Source organism: Theobroma cacao, chromosome 6 (genome assembly GCF_053813885.1).
Source record: "Theobroma cacao isolate CCN51 chromosome 6, ASM5381388v1, whole genome shotgun sequence".
In the NCBI taxonomy this organism is placed as follows: domain Eukaryota; kingdom Viridiplantae; phylum Streptophyta; class Magnoliopsida; order Malvales; family Malvaceae; genus Theobroma; species Theobroma cacao.
In genome coordinates this window covers 27,019,521-27,042,044 of record NC_142644.1, presented here as the reverse complement: position 1 = coordinate 27,042,044, position 22,524 = coordinate 27,019,521, and the positions used below count along the sequence as shown (strand labels likewise).

Here is a 22,524-nt window from a genome sequence, read left to right as displayed (position 1 = left end):
GAGCAGAATGGCTTCTCTGAAAGAGTGTCCTTAAAGAAGAGCAAAACTTGGAAGCTGAGTGAATTCTATATATATCTTGAATATCGAAGGCTCAAAGCCCCTATTTGACAAAACAATTAATACAAGATACAACAAAATACAATAAACTACAACATCTGTGAACACAAATCCTAGGTTACTTTCTGCTTCTAAGCGATGGTATCTGAATCTGCATGCTCAAAATCGTGATAAGAAAATATCGGTTTCTGTAAACAATTACAGTAGCACATTCTGCGTCTGGGATGAGAACCACATTTCGTCTACCTATAGTCAACTTCTAGCCTTCTTGATCAATAAAATTAGGGCTCTCGAGTTCACCCATGCTAGCAGAAGCAAATGATTCAAAGGATTTTACTGATGATAGGGATGAAGCAGAATCTGAGCCGATGTCATCATGTATCATAATGTGATCATCATCAATTTCAGATGTGTCTGAGCCAGATGCTACTATTAGAAGCCTGTTTATTGCAGATTTTGCAGTTTCAACAAACCATTCGTCCTCAGGGAGTGCACTGCCAATGCAAAATTAGTTGCCAGCAGAAAGTGAAGGTAAGAACCAGAATATCAGAATGGGAAGGATGCGTACCTTTCAACTTCTCTGGCAGTGAAGGTTCTGATTGCGAGAGCAGTTACAGCAGATGCAATCTGGTGCACATGCCTAGATGGCTAACCCGCAAAATAAGCTATTTCAACAGTGAAATGCATATCAAGAATTAACTGCCAAAACAAAGTCAAAATAGAATTTAATAGGGCAGTGACAGCATTATAGGCATATAAAATTACAATGCCAAATCAAGGGCCTTCTATTGCCAGGTTTGTCTACACATGAATACCTTGAGGCCAAGGAACAAACAGATTAAACATGGAGTTGCCAAGATGGTTTTGCAAGATAATTTTATCATCTAGAGGTACAACGGGCCTCAACAAATACCACATGGCATTAAACAGAATAAAAAAATGCAGCAGCTCATGTATCATGTATATACTACACAGCAAAATCTACAGAAAAGATTTACTTAGAAGGTTAAGTGAAGCCACTTTCAAATGATGAAATAACAGAAAAGAATTTTTGCAAAAGTGGCAGAAGATGAGGATAAACACACTATGTGAATTAGTCAGAACATAAACATAGCTGACAATGATATACATCATTGAGTGCACAATTGCAGAAAACTGTTCAGAACATTAACATGATATTAAAATTGTAAATAAATCCTGCGATCTATGGTAAAGATCAACCACAAAACTAGAAGGAAAGAGATTTAAATTAAGGATACAATGATAACTTTCAAAAGTGATAATATTCAAAAGGAGATAGAAATGCTTCAGAACCAACAAAAAACTGTCATGGAAAAAAAATTTACCTGCTATAATCCAAGTGGCTGAAGTGGAGTGGATTTATCCTCAAACACACCCCAGAATTCCTGCTCATCGGACAACCACATTAGAACAGTCTCTGTCAGTCTAGCAAGCAGAATTTTTTGCAGTTTCTCTTTTCCAAGTAGCACATCTCCATCCACAGTTGCTAACTGCTGTAGCTTTGAAAATAATGCCCGCAATGATAATAAAACAAAGGTTCAGAATTAGCAAGAGATGATTTCAGTCAAGCGTGTAACATGTCCAAATTTTGCATGGATGGATGACAGATAAGTCCTCACATGCCAATATAGGAGAACGATTTCTATTGACACCTGAAGTGAAACTTATAAATACAGCTTCTCACATGGAATCACATAACACATTTTACATGCCAATATACATACAATTTGCATTTTTATGTGCAGAAGGAAAATAAAAGAGCTTGCAATTTAATTGCTATTCATGCACTAAAACAGATTAACAAGTTATCTAAATTGAAGAAACCAAAAGATATATGTAACTGTAAACCATACTGGTAATGTATAATCTGATAAAAAAAGAAAGTAATAAAAGGTGCAGGGGAGATTCTTAAGAAATTACAGATAAGACAAAATAACTAAATATTCTAGAATTTAAATGATTTGTGTTTACCTAAAGATATAACGACTACCCTAATTCTAAAGATAAAAAAGAATAAGCTTAACATGGAAAGCAAAATAAACTCTTCCATGTGCAGCATCTAAAGGAAATGGAAGAACTCTTGTGCCGTAAGGGAAGTTAGTGAGATTACCGGAAATGGCAAAGAAGGCAGGGTGTCCCATTGTGAATCTTCTCCATCTCCACCCAAATAAATTTGTGCATTTAGTCGTGTTTTGCCTTCTCTTGAATAGATGAAACTCAAAACATATTGCCTACAAACGTGATATCTGAGCTTGTCAAAAGAGTGCTGAAGCTGGCGCCTCCAATCTTCTAATTCTGTAGTGGTGCTTGCATTAGGAACAATGTTTTCATTTCCTGGTTCCTGGTTTTCACTCTTTGGACTCCAAATTTTAACTACCCTACTAGGTAACAGTTCATCCATAATTGTAAATGCTATTCCCAGAATACCTAGCTGCTCTGAATCTGTTTCAGCTCTAAAAGGTATGGTCTGTTTCAGCTCAGTAAGACTGTCATCATCAGACGGGCCAGGCAGGGCTCTAATTAGTGCATCCATATACTTATCTAACAGCTGTGAAATTCTAGTTAGTACATTTCCTCCAAAATGCAAAACAACCAGCGGCGTAAGCTGTTCCAAAATATCCTGTCCATGACATTTTAACTTTAGCATTGCATCACTAAAATATTTGAGAAGTAAAAGAACAGTAGACTTATTGTTTCATTCCTGGATACTGGCATGCAGAATATTCTACACTTTGTAGTTGTTGCATACATAGATCTTTATAGCTAAAAGCCACAATGTTAAAATTCAAAACATACCATGCATACTAATAAGTTTTATATGTTGCAGCTACTTTTTGTGTTTTTTAGTATAGCGTCCATCTGCCAATGAAAGACTAAGGAATAATACTTAAAATTAATTAATTAATTAAACAAAACCAAAAAACAAAAGATAAAGCATGCAAAGGCAAAAATGCCCTGCACCCATATGTGAATTAATTCTAAAATTCCATATTGAGATGCTTCTCTTGTACTTATTGTACCTATAATGGCAGAGCCTTTCTTTCAAGCACTTTCTCAATGTGATTTAATTTGATAAAAAGTAGTAAAGAACTACAGATTACTTCTTCATAATACCTAAATTCAATCATATGCAGTAATATTGTATCTCAATTCTTCAGCCTCTATCTCTAGAAAAGTGTCACTTTTAGGTCACAATTGTTTACATCTTAACATTTTGAAACGAATGAAGTATTTATGGTGATTGAGGTGCAAACACGCAAAAGAAATAACCTTTTAAACTTGGAAAAAAGACCAACTTACAGCCATAATATACAAAAATTTCATTCCACTGTCTACGAGCACACTATCTAATGAAGTTGCAAAAGCCGACAAAGAAGACACAAAGTGAGGTGACATAGGCAAGTGCTCTTCAACTTCTATTGAGTCAAAAACAGCCTTTCTAGCCCTCCTAAAATTCAACTCCAGCACTTCCTCTATGTAAGGACGCAAGAGCACCAGAAGCAACTTTGATATTTTCAACCCCTGCGATTCCAGCCTTGAACTGTAGTTAAGGCTATCCTGAACACAAATGCTAGCTGCACGTAAAGCAGAAACTGTTTCTGAAGAAGGTGCATTGTCCTTCACCAAACAAACAAAAAATTCAATTTCCCACTCTGGCCACTGAACAACTCTATTGGTATAAACAGGATTGTCACCAAATATCAAGCCAGATTCTCTAGTTGTCAACGAGATCATAGAAAAAAACAAGCCTAGACAGTGTGGCAGGAAATGTCTTCGGGCAGACAGAACATGAACAACGAAAAACCTCAATGTTTTTTGGCAGGCGGGAACCACTGCATTTCAAAAGTAATTGATGTGCTGAAGGACCTTTCCCAAGCCTAATCAAACCAGATAATGCCTTCTTTAGTTCATTAGTACTAACTGCAGGCTGTTCAGCAATCTCAATAAGCTGATCCTCAAGCATTGCCTTCCTTTCTAGAAACGAAGACTTGTAAGAGGATGCTTCAGTTGAAGAATATCCAGAACCTTTTAGCTCAGGAAAGTTTCACTCCTCAGCCTCTAAAGCTTCCTGGGCTTCTTCAACTTCATGTTCAGCCAAAAGAACATCAATTTTCTCAAGGAATATTTTCTTGTGATCATCCATTTTATTTGCCAAGGGATCTTGAACTTCACTAATTTCAGGGTCTGGCGGTGTGTCATTCATATCAGCATTTGCCCAGTTCCACTCATCCAATTCACAGCACACCCCAGTCATTAGATCCTGCACAAGAATCCCTTGAGAAGAGATATGCTTTCTCAGCTCAATCAGTTCATGCTCCATTTCAACAACTTCTTCGGATATTCTACAATTACACTTACAATCAATCATACACACTTGAAATAGATAAAATAATTAGTAGAACTATAGTTACAAAACTTTTCAACTTTATTTTCATTTATCATTAAAAGGTGAACAGGAACACTTCTATTTTACCTCAAGAAAGCCAAGTATTTTGTGCGCATATTCCCACATAAGTTCTCCACAGCATCTTCAGATCCAAACTTTCACAACAGAGTTTTCTCATTCCCTGCATTATCAAAATATCCCATATTACATGCTACACTAGCAATAAAGAACATGAGAAAACATCAAATCTGGTGATGATGGTTGAAACCAGGTAATTTCATGCTCGTAAAAGGAGAAACTTTGGGCATGAAAAATCAGGGAAATAGAGAGACTTTTCTAGTGTTTAATTAATAAAACATATAACAATACAGATTAATAATTACAATTCCATCAAATACATAGGTGATTTTGATTGATTAAGCTGAGTGAGCAAAAACCCATGTAACGAAATCCCAGGAAAGACCTTTTATTTTTCACTTCCTAGATAGAAAATGTAGAAAATAAAGCTACATTTTTCCCTGAAATTTGACTAGAAATAGGACCAACCCATATTTTAGAGAACAAATCTACAGTAAAAGATATAATTATAAGCAAATGCTCACGTAGAAAAATGGGCGACAAAGCATAACAAAACCCACAACTTAGAATCTAGCATCCAAAGTTTGAAAGAAACGAACAAGCAAACCAGAGAAAATAGAAAGAAACTACTTTTATTTTCCAATTTCTGGGAAACAAGCAAAAAAAAATAGAAGGAATAATGCAGAGGGTGGAAAAAAATGACCTTTTCAGTGTGAGATTGATGAACAGAATCAATCTTGGACTGTGGAGTGATGCTCTCAATAGATGGGAAGTAGTCATCTTCTTCAGTGCTCTCCATTATTCAATCTTTTGGGGGTTACCCTCCTCTTTCTATCTGTGGGAATTCAGATATATGTTTCTTCAACCTTCAGTGAGTGAAACAGAAAGTCTGAAATATTAAACAGAGCAAAGAGGAAGAGCTCGAAATGAGCAGGATCAAGTAAGAAGAGATAAAAAATGTAGTAGTTTGGTGAGGACCGAGGAGCAGCCCGCGAAGAGAACATGTAATATTTTGTTGTTGGCTTTTGCCACTTTGGGCCTTGTGTGGGACGTTCGTATTTAGTTTTACCACTTCACCTTTCGGAATTGCAACTAATTTTGTGAAATGAGTCACAAAGGCGGTTCAATAAATTTAAAGATTTAAAGTAAAATATTTAAATAAAATTTTTTTATTAAAATTTTATTTTTTTAATTTTTTTTTAAATATAAAATTTTTAATTAAATTTTTATAATTAAGTTCTTTTAATATTTTTTTTTCAATTGATAATACAGTCAATTAATTTAATCTTTCTTGAAATATTATTGATCTTAAATAAAATTTTATTAATTTTAATTTTAAAAAACTTATTTATCTTGAAACGACACTTACTGAAATTGTTAACATTATTTTAAAAATATTTAACTATTATAATTATCTTATATTTTTTAAATAGATAATATAAAATCAATAATCAAAATTTTTAATTCAAATAAATCAACCATCACATAAAATAAAAATAATATAACAATATAATATAAATCTAAATTAAAGTAAAAAATCTGTAAATATTATAACAATAGTACTTAATTGTTGAATGCTTATTGTAAATCGTAAATGAGGCTCACAACTTTATGAAAATAATAAAAGAACAGACATCTTGTGTATTTTTTAGAGAAAAATTGAAGTTAAAAGAAGAAAGAGTAAATGAGAAAGGAAGATTTCAAAAGTAGATATTATACATTGAAAAAAATAATTAGTTTTATATATAGGAAAAAAATAGCTATTATAAATCATTAAATATGTTGATTGGAAATAAGAGAAATAATTAAGAAAAAAAATAACTGTTGGAAATGATTAAATATATGTAACTGTTAGTTTATTAAAAATAAAATAATATAGTTGAGAATTAATAGTATTCTAGAAATAAAGAAGTAATAGAAAATTAAAATTTATTAGGTACATAATTAAAAATAAAAAAAATATGAATTATTTTTTATTTTTATATTTTTTAATATAATTAATTATATTATAATTATTATAAAATTATAAATCTTTTTTAAAATTGAAATCTCCTCAAATTGAGAGCTTAAAGCTCTTGCTTGGATGGCGTCACCCTAGGCGGGCCTGCGTCACATTCATGCTATTAGCAAGCTACCCATAATCATTCATGAAAATTCCAATTTATTTTAAAAACATAATATCACCTAAATTATTTTTAAAAAAATTCAAATAAAAATTTATTTTTCTCTTACATTAACCCTCATTTTTATATTTTTATTTTAATCAAAATATTATTTATCATTTCATATTTATATGATTGATGTCATATTAATGTAAAAAGTAAAAATATCACATAACCATTGTGTAGTAATCAATATATCATGTCATTATTTATTATAATATGTCATATTAGCATCATATAATATAAAATGATAAGTAAGATTTTGATCAATAATAATTAATGAATAATTAATTATTAAAATTTATTTAACTAAAAAAAAGAATTTAATTAAACACAATAAAGAATAAATATTAGCATAATACTCAAATAAGCTTTTAAACTATTCAATAAAATTCAAATAAGTCTTTTTTTAAATTATGTTTAATCAAGTTTTTATACTTTTTTTTTAAATCTCTTTACTTTTATTTTGTGTCAAATAAAGTCTTATAATTAATGATTAATTAATTATCATTAATCAAAATATCACTTATCATTTTATATCCACGTGATATTGACATGACATTAATGTGGATAGTAATATTACATTCTCATGTAATTATAAAAAATTAACATGTCATGTCATTATTAATTATAATATGTTAGCATGCTATATTATCATCAATTATAATATGTTACTATGTCACGTTAGTGTTGTATGATATACAATGATAAATAATATTTTAACTAAATCAATCATTAGTTATAAGATATTATTTGACTCAAAATAAAAAAAAATGAGAACTTGTTTGATTCAAAATAAAAATACAATAATATATTTGGCTCAAAATAAAAGTATAAGAGCTTCATTAAATACACTAAAAATATAAGAATTTATTTAAATTTTTTAAAATAATTTAGAGATCTTTTTATATATTAAGTCAAAAATTTTTATTTAAAAATTTTAAAATATTAAACTTATTTTAAACATCTGACATCAATAATTAATAGTATTACGTAGCTAATATCTTTTCATCACACTCCACAAAAAGTTTAATTATGAACTACTAGACGGAAGAACAATAGGAGAGGAACCCATGCTAGGCAATATTCCAACCTCTATCTCTTTGTGAAATTGAAGTTGTTGGCATGTCAATAACCTCACTTTTTATGTTAGCATACAAATAAAATTCACAAATTTATTAGACTAAAAAGGTCAAAGTGTAAAGGGTAAAAAAAATTGTCTTTGTTGGCCTTACAACAGCTGTCTTAGCTCAGCCGGTAGAGCGCGTGGCTTTTAACCACGTGGTCGTGGGTTCGATTCCCACAGACGGCGTTTTTTTCCTTTTTATTTTATTTTTTTGAAATTTAATTAAAATTTAATAGGTAGGATACTTTTCTTTGAGTCCAACTACAATCAAACAAAGAAGATAATGCTGCTGATCCACTGCTATGCATCATCACCTCACCTCCGTGCTTCCCACCACCCCACCCTCCATCACCTTTCCGGGAAACTCCAGCATCATCACCGATTATCTCTGCAACTTTTCCTCACCCCTCATCTTCTTCTTTGTCTTCAACAAGAAGTTCAAGGAGAACATTATCAGTGTCTATAGCAACCACCACCATTTCTTCGTTAATCTTGTCATTTTATAGTTCTGCTCTTTCAAAATCGGCCATTAACACCGACTTCTTCGACCTCCCTAACTCCGGTGGTGTCAAGGCCTTGGACCTCCGTCCTGGCACCGGTGCCACTCCGGTCGATGGAGACCAGGTCCTTTCTTCAATTGTTAGTATATTTCTTTTATTATTACACCTTGGGCTTCCAGGTAACTTAAGAATTTTATATTTTTGTGTGTAATAAAGGACTCTTTGTTTTTGTTTATGAATGCATGCACTTAGTCACATCACATAAAGTTTAAATGGCCTTCTCGCATATCTAATTGTTGAGTATGAAATGTAATGAAAAAGGTTGTGATACATTACTATGGAAGGCTGGCAGCAAAGCAGGGGTGGCGGTTTGATTCTACGTATGATCATAAAGATGGCATCGGGGAACCAATTCCTTTTGTCTTCACCCTTGGTTCCGGGAAGGTAAGTTTGTCAGAACATTTAACAGGGTTTTGATTGTTTTAGTAGCTAGCTGATATCGTGTATTGATGTGAAGCTGAAGGTCTAAATAAACTACCTTAACCAATAATGTTCTTTGCTTTCTTTCTGTTTGTAATTTTGAATGGTTATAACGAAAACATACACAGGATTGAATTGGAATGAATTCCACCCGCAGTGAAAGATTGTTGGGGTTTAAGGGAAGGGAGGGAGGATTAGGTGGGACTATGGGTTGATATTCACTGGCCTAATTTTTTATTGTCTAGCAAGTCCAATTTGGGTACATAGAGTTGGGTGGTATTTATTAGATCCCAACTAATATGGTTTTCAAGTTCACCACCATTTACTAGATATCACTGACTTGCTAATCCATATCAGTTCAAGTTTGAGTTATGAAGAGTTTGAATACTCTATTTGATGATTTTATTGATAGGCATGTTGTGCTTAAATACCAGTTGTGATGGTAATACAAAGGAAAGACATATTTACAATAAATTGCTGTCTAATGTAAAGGCATTAATTATGCCTTAGACTAAGGAATTAGAAGTTAATCATAGCAATTAGTCAATGATCATAGTCTATAATTAAGGAGAATAAGATCTCAAGTCAAATCTCCTTCATTAAGTTATGGCTATTGTATTACATCGATCTACTTTGAATGTCTGCAGCCATATTACAGCAGTAACTTTGGCTCAAAAAAATAAATGTAGGTCATTTCTGGGATTGAAGCAGCTGTCAGATCAATGCAAGTAGGTGGTACTCGTCGAGTTATCATTCCTCCCTCACAAGGATATCAGAACACTTCGCAGGAACCTATTCCTCCTAATGTATGTAATGTTGTTGCCCACTTCTTTTTTTTGGACCTTTACATTTCCGTTGTTTCATCATTTTGAATTTATTTTCTCTTAATTTCCAATTTGGAACTCCCTACTATTACTATTCTGATTAATGTTTCCAAGCCTTCATTTAAGTATACAAAAAACTTCAGCCAAAAGGACAAAAAAAAAAAATGAAAAAGAGATTTCAATCTTGAGAAGTCTTCAGCTCTGAGGAATATGTATGAGTTATGAATTCTTTGGTCTAATTTCACTGTAGGGTGATGAATTTAGGGGAAAAATTTATGTTCTCTGAAAATAACCGTTGAGTAGCATTGCCAGTGATATCAGGAAAGGACCATGGAGACTGCTGGATACAGTGGTATAGAAACATAGGTTCATCTTCATGATTCCTTAGTAAAGGAACTTGGACTCAAATTCTTTCATGATTACCAAAATGTTTTTTCCAAAATGAAGGTATGTTTAGAGAAATTGAAGATATTCATTATTCAGTAATTTGTATATTTCAGTTGGTATTTATAGTTAACTGATAGGAACACATTTTAGCTGATACAAACATTTAAGATGGTAGAATTGCTAAAACCTGACTAAAATGAATGTTTCCTTTACTTTGACATGGTTTTCTTTTAGCTATAGTACTCTGATCTGGCTGTTACCACTTACCAATGTTTACTTGTCTTCTGTTCTGCTATAGTTCTTTGACAGGCAGAGGCTGTTTACTACCATTTTCAATCCAACCCGCCTTGCGAATGGAGAAGGCTCAACATTGGGTACCCTCATATTTGATATTGAGTTGATCAGCCTAAGGCACTAGTAAACTCAACTTCCATTTTATAGCACTGAAAGATTAACTTCTATGGCATCCAGATTCTTGTTATATAGTATAGCAGCACAAAGCAGCTCATATAACCAAAAATTATATCACGTTTTGATGTGCAATTTGTTCCTTAGTTTTCCAACCATAGATTCAGCTCAAGAAGCTGTGTTTTATTGCAAACGTCCAGCATGGAGATGATTGCTGGTGAATGCAGGTATTTCATTTCCTCTGCTTCTTGAACCACAAATCTCTATGTTTCAGACATTGTTAATCTGAGGTTAGAAGGAAATCAGTGAATCACTTTAGAGGACTATAGTGACAAAGATCCTGTATTTCGATTATATATTTTTTCATTTGAACATGAGATTTCTTGTCCCATTTTCTAGATTATGAGATCAAGGTAGAAAATTTTACAGTCAGTATGGTTATAACCTCTGAGATATTGACTTTTAACATTTTTCTAAACTGATAGCCTTTTCTGTTGACTATTTTTTTTTCTTCCATGAAATTTCATTGGTTTGCACATAAGAATTTGAACTAAGGATATACCTGGCATCATCTGAAACCGTAAGGAAGTTGTTCAATATGCAAATCAAGACTATTAATTAAGGGGGAATCCCTCTAGATCTATGTCTAATCATGTTTCTAACTGGCATAACTGATCCCTAGAGACTGCATGTTTCACCCCATCAATATTTAGCTCTGGGAACTTAAATATGTGGCCATATGCCAGACCAAACTAAAAGGATAACATTTTTTTTTAAATTTTTTGAAAGCTATTTATCATCCATTTCCAAGGTACCTAAATCGATGATTAAAGGGTAAACTCTACCTAAATTCTCTGTGGTTTCAATTTTTTTTCACAAGACATTTTTTTTTTGTTTTTCAATAAACATTATGCAAATTATTTCTATTCTGTTTGGCTATTAATTCTGCTTAATAAAATTTTAAAAATATCCTTAAATATGAACAAATAGGTTAACGTTGAATTAAAAATATTTTAAAAATTTTATTGAGTAAGATATTACAGATTAACTTTTTTGAGAACAGAAGTTAGTCACTATATGTTAATTGAGAAATATATATCCATAAGGTGCTAATTAAAAAAAAAAAAGAACTACAGAATATTATTTGAAAATAATCAAAATAAAAAAAAATGTAAATAGATTTACCTACAAAGACAAGATGTAATGGTTTTGTAATTTAGGATATTTGAAAAATGTGTGCACCACTCTTTCTTGTGCTTTGTAGATGTCTTATTAAAGCTGCGCCTTCCCCTGCAAAGTCGAGAGTCAGCAGCCTATTTACTCCATTCTCGTTAAATTGAAAACAAATCACTAGCAGTGAGCAAATTCTTATCGTATATCACTGGAATATTAAACTAAGCATTGTGCATGGTTCCTTCAGTGCTAATCTTCTAACCACCACCGGCTTATTCCCAATAGCACTGTTGTTGTCGAAAAAGTAAGATAGTGTGGCAGATGAAACCATGTATCGTTTCGCACTCGAGCATTTGATTAATTGGTTGATTCATTATCTCCTGCTTAAAGAGTAAGATTCGAATTCTTTCTTTTCAATTATATAATAAAAAAAAATCATGTATCGTTTCGTAGGGACCATTAGTTATAGTGCTATAGCGCTGGTGTGACGTCATGTTTAAGTTGTTGAAAATTTTGCATGGGCTGCAACTTCAGTCTCAAATAGTCTAGCATTTCTGCCTCAAATTAACCGTTTTTCTTTTTTATTTGGAAAAAGAGGATTTTAACTTTTTTTTTAAACAAGATATCATGTATCAATCAATCAACTAGATGTTTGGATGTTACTTTAAATTAACATTTAATGAGAAAAAAATTCCAAAACCATAATTTTTGTTCTGACAATAAATTTTCAATTCAGCCACAGCCAGCAGACAAACAGTGCTACATTTACCTTTGATCCAGGCCTAGTTTGTTATTCCATATAGTAGATGTTAGATTCTGATTCTAAATCAGACTTTTGGGTCTTTGCATGTTTAGTTGCGTAGTGCAGTGAGTTTGGTTTATGTTTCTTCTTTGGACTTCTCTTAGGCTTCTCCTCCCACCTATGGGCTAGCTGATTAAGTTTCTCATCGTTTGTGTACTAAATTACTGCTTTCTTAAATGAAAATATTGCATGCACATGCCAAAAATGAAGAGAACCCTTGTTAGGTTCAGATTTATTTAAGAGCCGAAATGTCAAAAAGAATGTGGCCTATGAACACATCTATTACAATATTCCTATCTGTCACTGCAGCTTATACTTGAATTATTTGCAAATGTGAGAAAAATAGAAAACCCGAACTTTTTGAATCAAATGCAAGCCTTAACAGAGTAAATATGCATGAAACCTGTAAAAGTAATATGTATTAGCACAATCATAACTTATCTCTGATAATGTAAATGAATAAAAGCTTTTCATCAATTGCACTTGATAATAATTGGGGTACGTAAATGATCATTTGTGGTTGTAATCATCTGTTTTAGAGTGCATATTGGAGCCATTGGAATCATTATTGCTTTACCATACTCCTATATCCTAGTTCCTAGCTACTTATATATGCTTCTTGCTTAATTTATTATTAAATTCCATCAATTAACACAACTCCAGCGTATCGCCACCTTTCAGCTGGCAGGTTGGTTTATAAATATAAAACTGAAAAACTACCTCTGCAAAGCTTAGATATAGAGATCCATACAATATATAAATTATAAAGTATCTTTCTGGTTTTCTTGCACATTTTTGCTACACGGGCACCATGCTGAACAGGCTTATCATCGTTTCTGCAATGTATCAGATTTTAGCAATCCATTTCTCACCAAGCATCTGCTCTGCAAAGAAAGTTTCTGCTATGTTTGTGTTTGGAGATTCTCTGGTGGAGGTAGGGAACAACTTCTACATTAACACAATTGCAAAGCCAACGTGTCCAAATGGTATTGACTTTGTGAAAGGATGTCCATCCGGACGGTACACTAATGCTAGAACAGTTGTTGACATTTTTTTTTTTTGACAGTTAACAGTTGTTGACATTATAGGCAAGTTTTTTGCTACTTATTTCTAAATTAAGGCCAGATTATCACTACTAGACGAATATATCAGAATAACTTAAGATATTGATACTTGAAGGGTGTCAACTATGCTTTTTCTGGATCAAGAATTTTTAACTCTCTACCGGATCAAAATACGTAAGATTTCTTTCTTATTCCATTTATTGAGAAAGGAGGGGTAGGGGTAGGGGTTCAAGATGTATGTAGGAATACTTGTAAAAAACTAAACACAATGCCTTGAAGTATCTCTTTTTATAGGGAAGGACAAAGGAACCAGGGATAGGTGAAGATTTCATACGAACTTGATGAATGGAAATATCTGCATTACTATTTTGTAGGGTGCTCATATTTGCATGGATGCACAAATCAATAACTTCGCAAAGACAAGGCAAGACATCATCTCAAGAATCGGTGCAGCAGCAGCTCGAAAACTGCTTAGACAAGCACTCTACATTATTATAAAAGGCGCAAATGTAGTCTTCGATAAGGCGGCTTCCTCATCTCATGATGATGATAGTATTTATTTCGATGATATGATTTCCAAATTCAGATCCCAACTCACAGTAAATTTTTCTTCTCGCTAACTCACATTTCTACTATTTGTTACATAACAAAAATCTAATTGCGCAATATTCAATTCTGCCATGTAGTCTCTTTATAATTTGGATGCCAGAGAGATTGCAGTGACTAATTCCCGTCCCGTTGGGTGCACCCCTAATCAGAGGGATAGATTTTCTACAGACGATTGTGTTGTTGCACGTGTAAATCAACTATCCAAGTTATACAACACTAGGCTGAAGAACTTGCTCACAACGCTTACAACAAGTCTTGCAGGGTCAACATTTGTTTACCAAGATACTTACGCGGCACTAGAAGATATCTTACAAAATTATAAATCATATGGTGATTTCACATTTTCCCTCTTGACACTGGAAATTTGGAAATTCGAAATGCCTTGAATTCGCATTCTTCTGCTCTTTTATTTTTCCCTTTCTGGGTGTTTTTCAGGAATCGAGAATGCAGATTCTGCTTGTTGTCGAGTGCTTGGGAAGCCTGGTGGTTGAATGCCTTCTGTGATCTTATCACGAGTTTGTCCAAACGGAACCAAGTATATATTTTGGGATCCATACCATCTAACAGAACCTGCTAACTTGATTGCAGCAAAGCACGTATTTGATGGAGACATTAATATGTTTCACCCATGAACATCCGGCAGCTTGCTAATTCTTAAGCTACCCATTGAAATCAATGCACTGAATAAAATGTGCAGAAAAATTTGGTTGGCATCCATGAATTGTTAAATAATAAAAGTATTAGTATCATTTTTTAGTAACAATGAAGAAATCCCTCTATACATAGGTAACATTTCAATTCATAATACGTTTGAATCAAGCTATCCCTATTTGACCCATACTACTTGTGTAGATTAGGGAAATGATGAACATGTCATATATTTGCTGTCTATTTTCTCTTTCATCCATTTCGAATGCAGCTGTTTCTGATACAGTTAAGGATTGAATTATCCAAGTCAATTAAAGAGAACATCTAGTAATAAATTTTTCCATTTTGGATATATATTTGGGAGGTATTTACAATGCCATTTCTTCCTTTTCTAGACTGCCTATTACAGCTGTGCCGCCTCTGCAAAATCGAGAGTGACCAGCATATTACATATATATAGGCAAAATAAATCAGTCAAGGAAGATAGTCTCCTCCCCAGACCCATAGTAGTATCTGCTATATATTTTTTTTTAAAAGGCATAAATGGTTTCATAGATAGTACCAGAGCCTACCCGTTGTCAGATAGTTCCGCAGATACAAGTCCAGAGGGAACACACCTCCCCCGCCTCAACAAGGCAGCCTAACAAGAATGAAAAATCACCCCTCTGGTAGCATCTGGATCAACACAGGTGAAGATACTACAATTCTAGCCAGCAAGCTGAAGAACCCAATGAACATCCCAACACAACCAGAAAAAACAAACAAAACTATCAATACAACATAAAATCCAAAAAAATGCGACAAGAACTCTGTTCTTTCTATATCTGCACCATACAATGGATTCAGATTAAATCCAAAGGGGAGACGTAAGAGAACTTTATCCTGCATAGAAACCTCTTAAACCTAGTCCTCCAGGTCATTTCTTTGACAACACAGGGTGAGACTCAATGTGTCAGATCATAGCAGAGAGCAACCCTCATGACAGAAACAAGCAATCAAACGAAAAACAAGCCCAGCCTCACTCCAAGGTCTCCGTCCATTCGGGAAGCACACTCAAGAGCACGCGAGAATCCCTTTCCCACACCCGGAAAAGATTTAACACGGCGAAGCATCCCAGAAAAAACCCATGAGAGAAGGCTAAAATAAAAATAAAAAATCAGCCCGCATTCCTTTGAACGCGTAAGAGATAGACATTAGTGTTTTCTGCAGAGAATTCTAAGGGATTGCCTATTTGAAGCTCTCTGCAAACCTTACTCGTTAATATTGTTGCAAAGTATAAGTAAATTTTGATTAAATTTACTTCTTCACGACTTCTCATAAGGTTACCTTGAGGTGGGCTGATTAAATTTCTCATCCTTTTGGGTATCTCTTGCTTTCTTGAATAAAATTGCAGTCATTTCAGCATATATATATATATATATATATATATATATATATATATATATATATATATATATATCTAAGAGACGAATTCTCAATGAAAATGGGGTTTATGAGTGTATATATAAATTAAATAGGCTTTGGCCTATGAGACATCTGTAAAACTGTAACCAATTGATATAAGCAACTTAAAAATTTTAGCAAACTTCAGAATAGTAAGCTTAAAGGAGAATGCCATGAAACCATATAATTAAGTGCTAAAATCACGCTTTTCAAGGTAAACGTTGGGATACGCTCCAGCTCTTCGATGTTATCAAGCTTAAAGTTGCTCTATGGGCTCGAGCAAAGTGGCCTGAAACCTGCAGCACCACTTTTGGATATCTTCCGCTTCCCCATGTGTGCCAAAAATCCTCGACATGCGAAATGGGCGGCACACTCAAATTTAACGTGGATGGGGTTGTCAGGGGGTCTCCGGGTGACGAAGGTATCGGTGATCTGTTGAGGGACAACACGGGCAGAGTTAAGAGTCCTCTTCTCCAAGTCCAGGTTGCTTGAGCCTTACGGAACTTTCAGCGATCAGAGAGGCATTATGATTTTTGTTGCTTCCCGATGGGCTTCCACACATGGCATCATCATTGAGAGCGAATCCTCGAATGCGGCAAAGTGGGTCAATGATCCCAAAAACGCCCCTTGGCAAATGAGAAAGTGGGTTCTGAATATTGAGGGGCTCAGGAGACAGATTAATGAATGGCAAGTAGTTCATATCCTAAGTGAGACAAACAAAGATGCTGACAACTTAGCCAAAGCTGGAGTCTGCAGGTCAGATGATCTTCTTTCTGTCTTTGCATGATGCTATTATGGGGAATATGTTAGGTTATGATTTTTGCCTGCACGCTTTTCCTTTGCGTCTGTGCTTGAGTTCTTGCTGCTTCTCGGTGAGACAACAGCAATGCTTCTCTGGAATGTTGAACCTCCCTGCTGCTTAGTTTTCCGCTGGGGTTGTGCATGTCTGTTATTCCCTGTATCTGTTGTGGGATCATAAGGGGTTTGCTGGCCCTCTCTACGATTTATGTTCTGACGGGTGTTCAGCCAAACAGGGCTTCTAGACGTTGCTGCTGTGTTGTGATTAGATCTGACTTTCCTATTTTCCTTGTGTACTGTCGTGTTTTATTTTTTTTATATCAGTTGACTGTATATTGTGGAATTATCACAAACTTCGATCTGGTGCTCCGCCTACCTCTTTTGTATGGTGGCCATCACCCCCAGTTGTATAATTTTCATGCTTAGTAATACTTCTGGATTACTTACAAAAAAAAAAAAAAGTGCTAAAATCACAATCATAATATAGTTTTGCTCGTAGTAAACATGGATTATCGTGAAGCTCCATTTATAAAGCTTGATGATGCATTATCTTTCCTATTTGTGTTCAAGTTCCCATCGAAACACCAGTTACCAAGATAGGTGATGCTTCTATACCAATTTTCATATATTTGGTCTCATTCATACGAGAAAATAGATAAAATTTAATTTTGACCCTTTTCTTTTAAATTTTTATTCAATTTTAAAGGGCTCAGTGGAGGAAACATACCAAAATTTTTCATGGTATATAAATAATAACTTTTCAAAGTTAAATGGGGACTCCATAGATTCAAGTACATGTAGCCCGTCCCTGACAAGAACTGATGTGACCCAATAGAGTTGTTCAAAATCTGATTTATTTTAGGTACATATATAATTTGCAGTTAAATTTAAAAATGACTTGAACTTAAACTAAGTCAAATTATTATCCCATCTCCAAACTGAAAAACCATCAATAGTGTGCTCCAAAATTCCAAATTCAACTCAAATGAAACCAAAAAAGATAAAATCTTTCTCACGGGACAACTAATTAAGCAGCTTTCATGCGATTCCATCAATACTAATCTTCGTATAGTTCCCAGAGTAAATCACTCAAGGAATATAGTCTTATAGCAGTATAAAGGCAGAATGAAATTAAGCATATTCCTTCTTCGGGACCATATTTAATGGAGTGTTAGGCTGGCAACTTTGCTTCTTTGAAGGCGTCCTAGCCGAACACTTACTGCACAGAATTTGAAGTGATATCTATTAAAACCTCCCTGCTGCACTCTAGGCCTAGTTTGTTAATATGGTTGCAAAGTAGGGTAAATTACAAAATACCCTTTCAATATAGTAACTATATTTTGCTCATTTTTTTTTCAAAATATATTGTTTGAATTATTCATTATTTTTAGTCAACCGTTATTTATAAATATGAAAAGTCATAATTACTTTTAAATAATTAAAAAATAAAAAAATAAATAATATCATAATCTTATTATTTTTTGAAAAGTAATCATAATCTAATTTAATTAAATGATAATGAACATGTTTCTTATTCAACATTTATCAACTAAAAAAATAAAAAAAGAGACACATAATGGTGAAAGAAGGAAAAATTAAAAGAAAGAAATAAATTATTTAGGATTTTTTATTAAAAATAATAAAAAAACTCATAATTTTGAAGTGAAAAAATAAAATCTAAAAAAATTAAATAATAAATATTTTAATTAAACTATGTATAATTTTTTAATTTTTTTTCTATTTCCTCTTTGTTCTTTCCCTTTATCTTGTTCTCTTCTTGTTGGAGTCGAAATATATAATGGTCCCTTTCTTGCTTTATCTCTCCCAAGTAGATTTCGGTTAAATTATATAATTAGTCCTTATATTTTGACAAAGTAGTAGATTTAGTCCCTATACAATAATTTATAAATTTAAGTTTTTATATTTTTTAAAATTGACAATGTTAATCCAATTATTAATATTATTAAAATTTTTCTGTTAATTATCCTAACATGACATTTTTTTGTTGTTATGGCATCGAATATAATGATCTGTTAATGATGATGTGGTGTTTTTTTTTTATCTATTTCACAACACTCTTTTCACTATTACATAAAATTCAATTTTTCTTTATCTCACAGCACCCTTTCTCTAAATTTTAGAAACTTATTTGTATTTTTGATTTGTTTCTTTTTCAATCCTGTTTGAAACCATTAGCTTACATTTTCATATCCAGACTTATAAAATCTATGTTAGTACTTGGTCAGGTTACTTCGATATTACTATTTCATCATTCGTGAAATATCATATCATCAAATTCAATATTACATTAACAAGAAAATACCACGTCAACACAACCAAATACTATATCAGTATAGATAATAAAATTTTCCTAAGATATTAGACTAACATTGTCATTTTTGGAAAGTAAAGAGACTTGATTTTTACAAATCATTATATAGGGATTAAATTTGAATTAAATTCACCACTTTGGTAGAGTATATAAACTAATTGCATAATTTGACCATGAGATCTCTCCCTCCTTCAATTTTTGTGCACTAGTGTGACTACAACCGAAAATCATTATCATTAAGACATCAACACCACATAGCGGAATTTTATAAAATTTGAATAATTGTTTTTTGTAAAATATTGTAAATTTATTAAATTTTTGTAGTTATTGTTGAAAAATCCACTATATGTTGTTGGTATCTTGGTAATAATGATTTAGGTTGAAGTCATTGCGGTGCATAGAAATTGAAGGAGGGAGAGATAGAAGAAGGAAGGGATGAAAAAGAAAACAACCATTATACTTTTCCACACTAGAAAAAAGAGAACCAGAAGAAGGGAAAGAACAAGGAGAAAATAGAAAAAAAATAAAAGAAAACAATTAAAAAATTATAACTAATTTAATTAGAATATTAACTTAAATTTTTTTTTAGATTTTTGTTTTTTCACTTCAAAATTATGAGTTTTTTAATTATTAATAAAACAATACTAAATAATATATTTTCTTATGGTTTCCAGAACTCTTTACTGAAGAGGAATTGGGTTTTGAAAATTACTCTCCTCCTTACCTGGCTCCTAATACAATTGGAGATGTGATTTTAAAAAGTTTTAATTATGCCTCTTCTGGAGCAGGAATTTTGACTATTACCGGCTCAATTTTTGTAAGATTCCTTCTTCTTTTTTACTTCTCAGTAAGGATTTCATTTTTCCATTTTAAAGATATTGATTGTGATTGTAGGCTTGAACAACCTTCGAATCTTAGTAGTCACAAAATTTGAGTTACCATACATATATGTTAAAGTGAATCTTCAATCAAGTAGTTTTGATTTATTTGTCAAGTAAATCCTTACGAAGGAATGAAAGAGCTAGGAATGGGCAAAATTTCAGATTTTTTTAAGAAAAAATAGCTCTCTTAATAAACTTGCTTGTTTTAACAAAAAAAAATGAAGAGAGAAAGCTCCTGAATTTTTTTTTTAAAAGTTTTTTTTAATTTTATTTTTTTTAAAACCTTCTCACGAAATTCTGTTTGATGAATTTTTTACTTTTAAACAATAGCTAAATTAAATATAAGCCAAACCAAATGGGCATTTCATATGAAACTGATGAATGGAATGGATTATCGTTGTAGGGTGAGCGTATTAGCATGGATACACAAGCCAGTTACTTTGCAAAAACTAGGCAAGACATCATCTTAAGACTTGGCGCAACAGCGGGTCAAATACTGCTCGGAGAGGCACTCTACCTTCTCGCAATTGGTACCAACGGTATCTTATTCCAGCAGGTTTCTACAACGCAGGATATTACTCAATATCTGGATAATGTGCTTTCCAAATTCAAATCCCAACTCATAGTAATGTCTATTCCAGCTTACTCTCTCATTTCATTCCAACTATATATGCTTATAATTGAAATCTAACTGCAAAAATGCATTACCATCATTGTAGACTCTTTAAAATTTGGATGCTAGGAAGATTATAGTGAGAGGTTCCCCTCCCGTGGGGTGCATCTCTTTTGAGAGAGATGTACGTTCATCTCCCGACAGTTGTGTTTCCTCCGTGAATGACCTGGCCAAGTTATATAACTCTAGATTGAAGAGCCTGCTCCAAAAGCTTACAACCAACCTTCCAGGATCAACATTTGTTTATGTCGATAATTTTACAATATTAGAGGATATCATGGACAACTATAGATCATATGGTGATTCACATTTTTCTTTTGACGCTATGAAACGATTGGAATTTTGAAAATGAATTAAATTTGCAGTCTTTTCTGCTCCTTGATGACATATTTTTCCTTCTTTTCCAGGATTTGAGAGTGTAGACTCTGCTTGTTGTCGAGTAATTGGGCGGCGTGGTGGTCTAGTCCCATGCGGATCTTTATCTCGAGTCTGTCCAGACAGAACAAAGTTTGTCTCTTGGGATCCATTCCATCCAACAGAATCTGCTAATCTGATTGGAGCAAAGCATGCATTTGATGGTGGCCTTCAATATGTTTCACCCATGAACATCCGACAGCTTGCTAATGCTTGATCAGCAACCTTATCAAATAATCTGAATAAAATGTTTTTTTTTTTTGAAAGGTGAATTTGTTGACCTCATACCCAGCATATGTGATTGTGAGTCTCATACAATCTGAATAAAATGTTAAAGCAATATGAAAAATTGATGACATCCAAGAATAACAGATAAGGAATCCCTTCCTAACACAATATGTACTACCTGGTGTAACATTTGAATTTATGTCAATCAAGCTAACCTTATTCATTATTTAATAGTTACAAGGTGTTCCTTTTTTAGGGTTCCTAAAAACATTACTAGTCTAAGCCTAAAGATCCTTTATTACAGTATAAAAAGTCCAAATTATAATATGATTAAAACCTAATACAGAACAAGGAAGTTAAAATAATATAACTACTTAATGTCATACACAAACTAAAATCCTTCAATAAAATTTTGAGTTCTTGTCAATTAAAAACTCAACGAATTTTCACTTTTGACTTATTTGATGACAATGTGATTATTAGATTTAAATTAAAAATTTACAATGTTACTATACATAAAAAGTGTTTTATCAATTTATTTGAGCTGTTGATTAATTATTCTAGATTGTAGAGATATATAATTTCATTACATGAATCCAAAGAATTGGGATTCAAGAAATTCTTGCCGACACCAAGGATCCCAAATTATAAGCAACTGTATATTATTCCATCTTGTGAAACCATGGCATTTCATCTGCAATTGCAACCAAACCATTATAATTCCTTGGATCTTGAAAACCAATAGATTGTTAGAGCACCATTTTTAGTTTCTTAAAAACTTCTGTATGAATTGCAAACGCAATGTCAAATAAGTTAAGTTTTTTAGTTTTAAGTTCAAGTTCAAGTTGATGTTTTAATGAAAGTAAGCACAAAGTTTGGTCATATATAATTTGTTCAAATGTCAATTGGGCCAAAATGCTAGCAGTGATAGGCATCACCTATTTCTACTCTCCCTGAGCCGAGGTTGTTGTTGGAGTGGCAAAAGTATATATAGATTGTGAAGCTATAGCCGATTTTTTGTCTTTGCGT

General features: G+C 32.9%; 1 protein-coding gene, 1 non-coding gene and 3 pseudogenes across 5 annotated transcripts; 4 read left to right on the top strand and 1 right to left on the bottom strand.

The window, feature by feature from the left end:
- Positions 1-55: 55 nt before the first annotated feature.
- LOC18596415 (exocyst complex component EXO84C-like) lies at positions 56-5,556 on the bottom strand (annotated as a pseudogene). The gene is made up of 7 exons (XR_016026893.1): positions 5,247-5,556; positions 4,553-4,646; positions 3,379-4,421; positions 2,189-2,698; positions 1,404-1,571; positions 626-756; positions 56-551 (listed from the first exon to the last, which is right to left on the bottom strand). The product of XR_016026893.1 is annotated as an exocyst complex component EXO84C-like (transcript).
- Positions 5,557-7,944: 2,388 nt separating this feature from the next.
- On the top strand, positions 7,945-8,017 carry TRNAK-UUU (transfer RNA lysine (anticodon UUU)). Its single transcript has one exon. It is a non-coding gene; the product is annotated as a tRNA-Lys (tRNA).
- Positions 8,018-8,172: 155 nt separating this feature from the next.
- LOC18596414 (peptidyl-prolyl cis-trans isomerase FKBP17-1, chloroplastic) lies at positions 8,173-10,862 on the top strand. Of its 2 annotated transcripts, XR_016027106.1 has the most exons (5): positions 8,312-8,510; positions 8,653-8,775; positions 9,501-9,617; positions 9,948-10,082; positions 10,321-10,862. XR_016027106.1 is itself a non-coding variant. In XM_018123102.2 (4 exons), the coding sequence occupies exons 3-4, from the start codon at positions 9,534-9,536 to the stop codon at positions 10,438-10,440; spliced, it is 204 nt and encodes a 67-aa protein (XP_017978591.2). In that variant the 5' UTR covers positions 8,173-8,455; positions 8,653-8,775; positions 9,501-9,533; the 3' UTR covers positions 10,441-10,862. The 2 variants fall into 2 exon arrangements, 1 of the variants encoding a protein (XP_017978591.2); XM_018123102.2 differs by lacking the exon at positions 9,948-10,082 and having other exon boundaries at positions 8,173-8,455.
- Positions 10,516-14,913, top strand: LOC18596413 (GDSL esterase/lipase At4g16230-like; annotated as a pseudogene). The gene is made up of 6 exons (XR_016027105.1): positions 10,516-10,657; positions 13,256-13,339; positions 13,585-13,643; positions 13,844-14,068; positions 14,156-14,408; positions 14,514-14,913. The product of XR_016027105.1 is annotated as a GDSL esterase/lipase At4g16230-like (transcript).
- A 1,616-nt stretch (positions 14,914-16,529) lies between these two features.
- LOC18596410 (GDSL esterase/lipase At4g16230-like) lies at positions 16,530-21,484 on the top strand (annotated as a pseudogene).
- Positions 21,485-22,524: the final 1,040 nt, after the last annotated feature.

Coding starts and splice junctions, on each gene's coding strand:
- LOC18596414 (XM_018123102.2), top strand. CDS start 9,534: ATGCAAGTAGGTGGTACTCGTCGAGTTATCATTCCTCCCTCACAAGGA. Junction 9,618..10,320: donor AGGAACCTATTCCTCCTAAT/GTATGTAATGTT, acceptor GTTCTGCTATAG/TTCTTTGACAGGCAGAGGCT.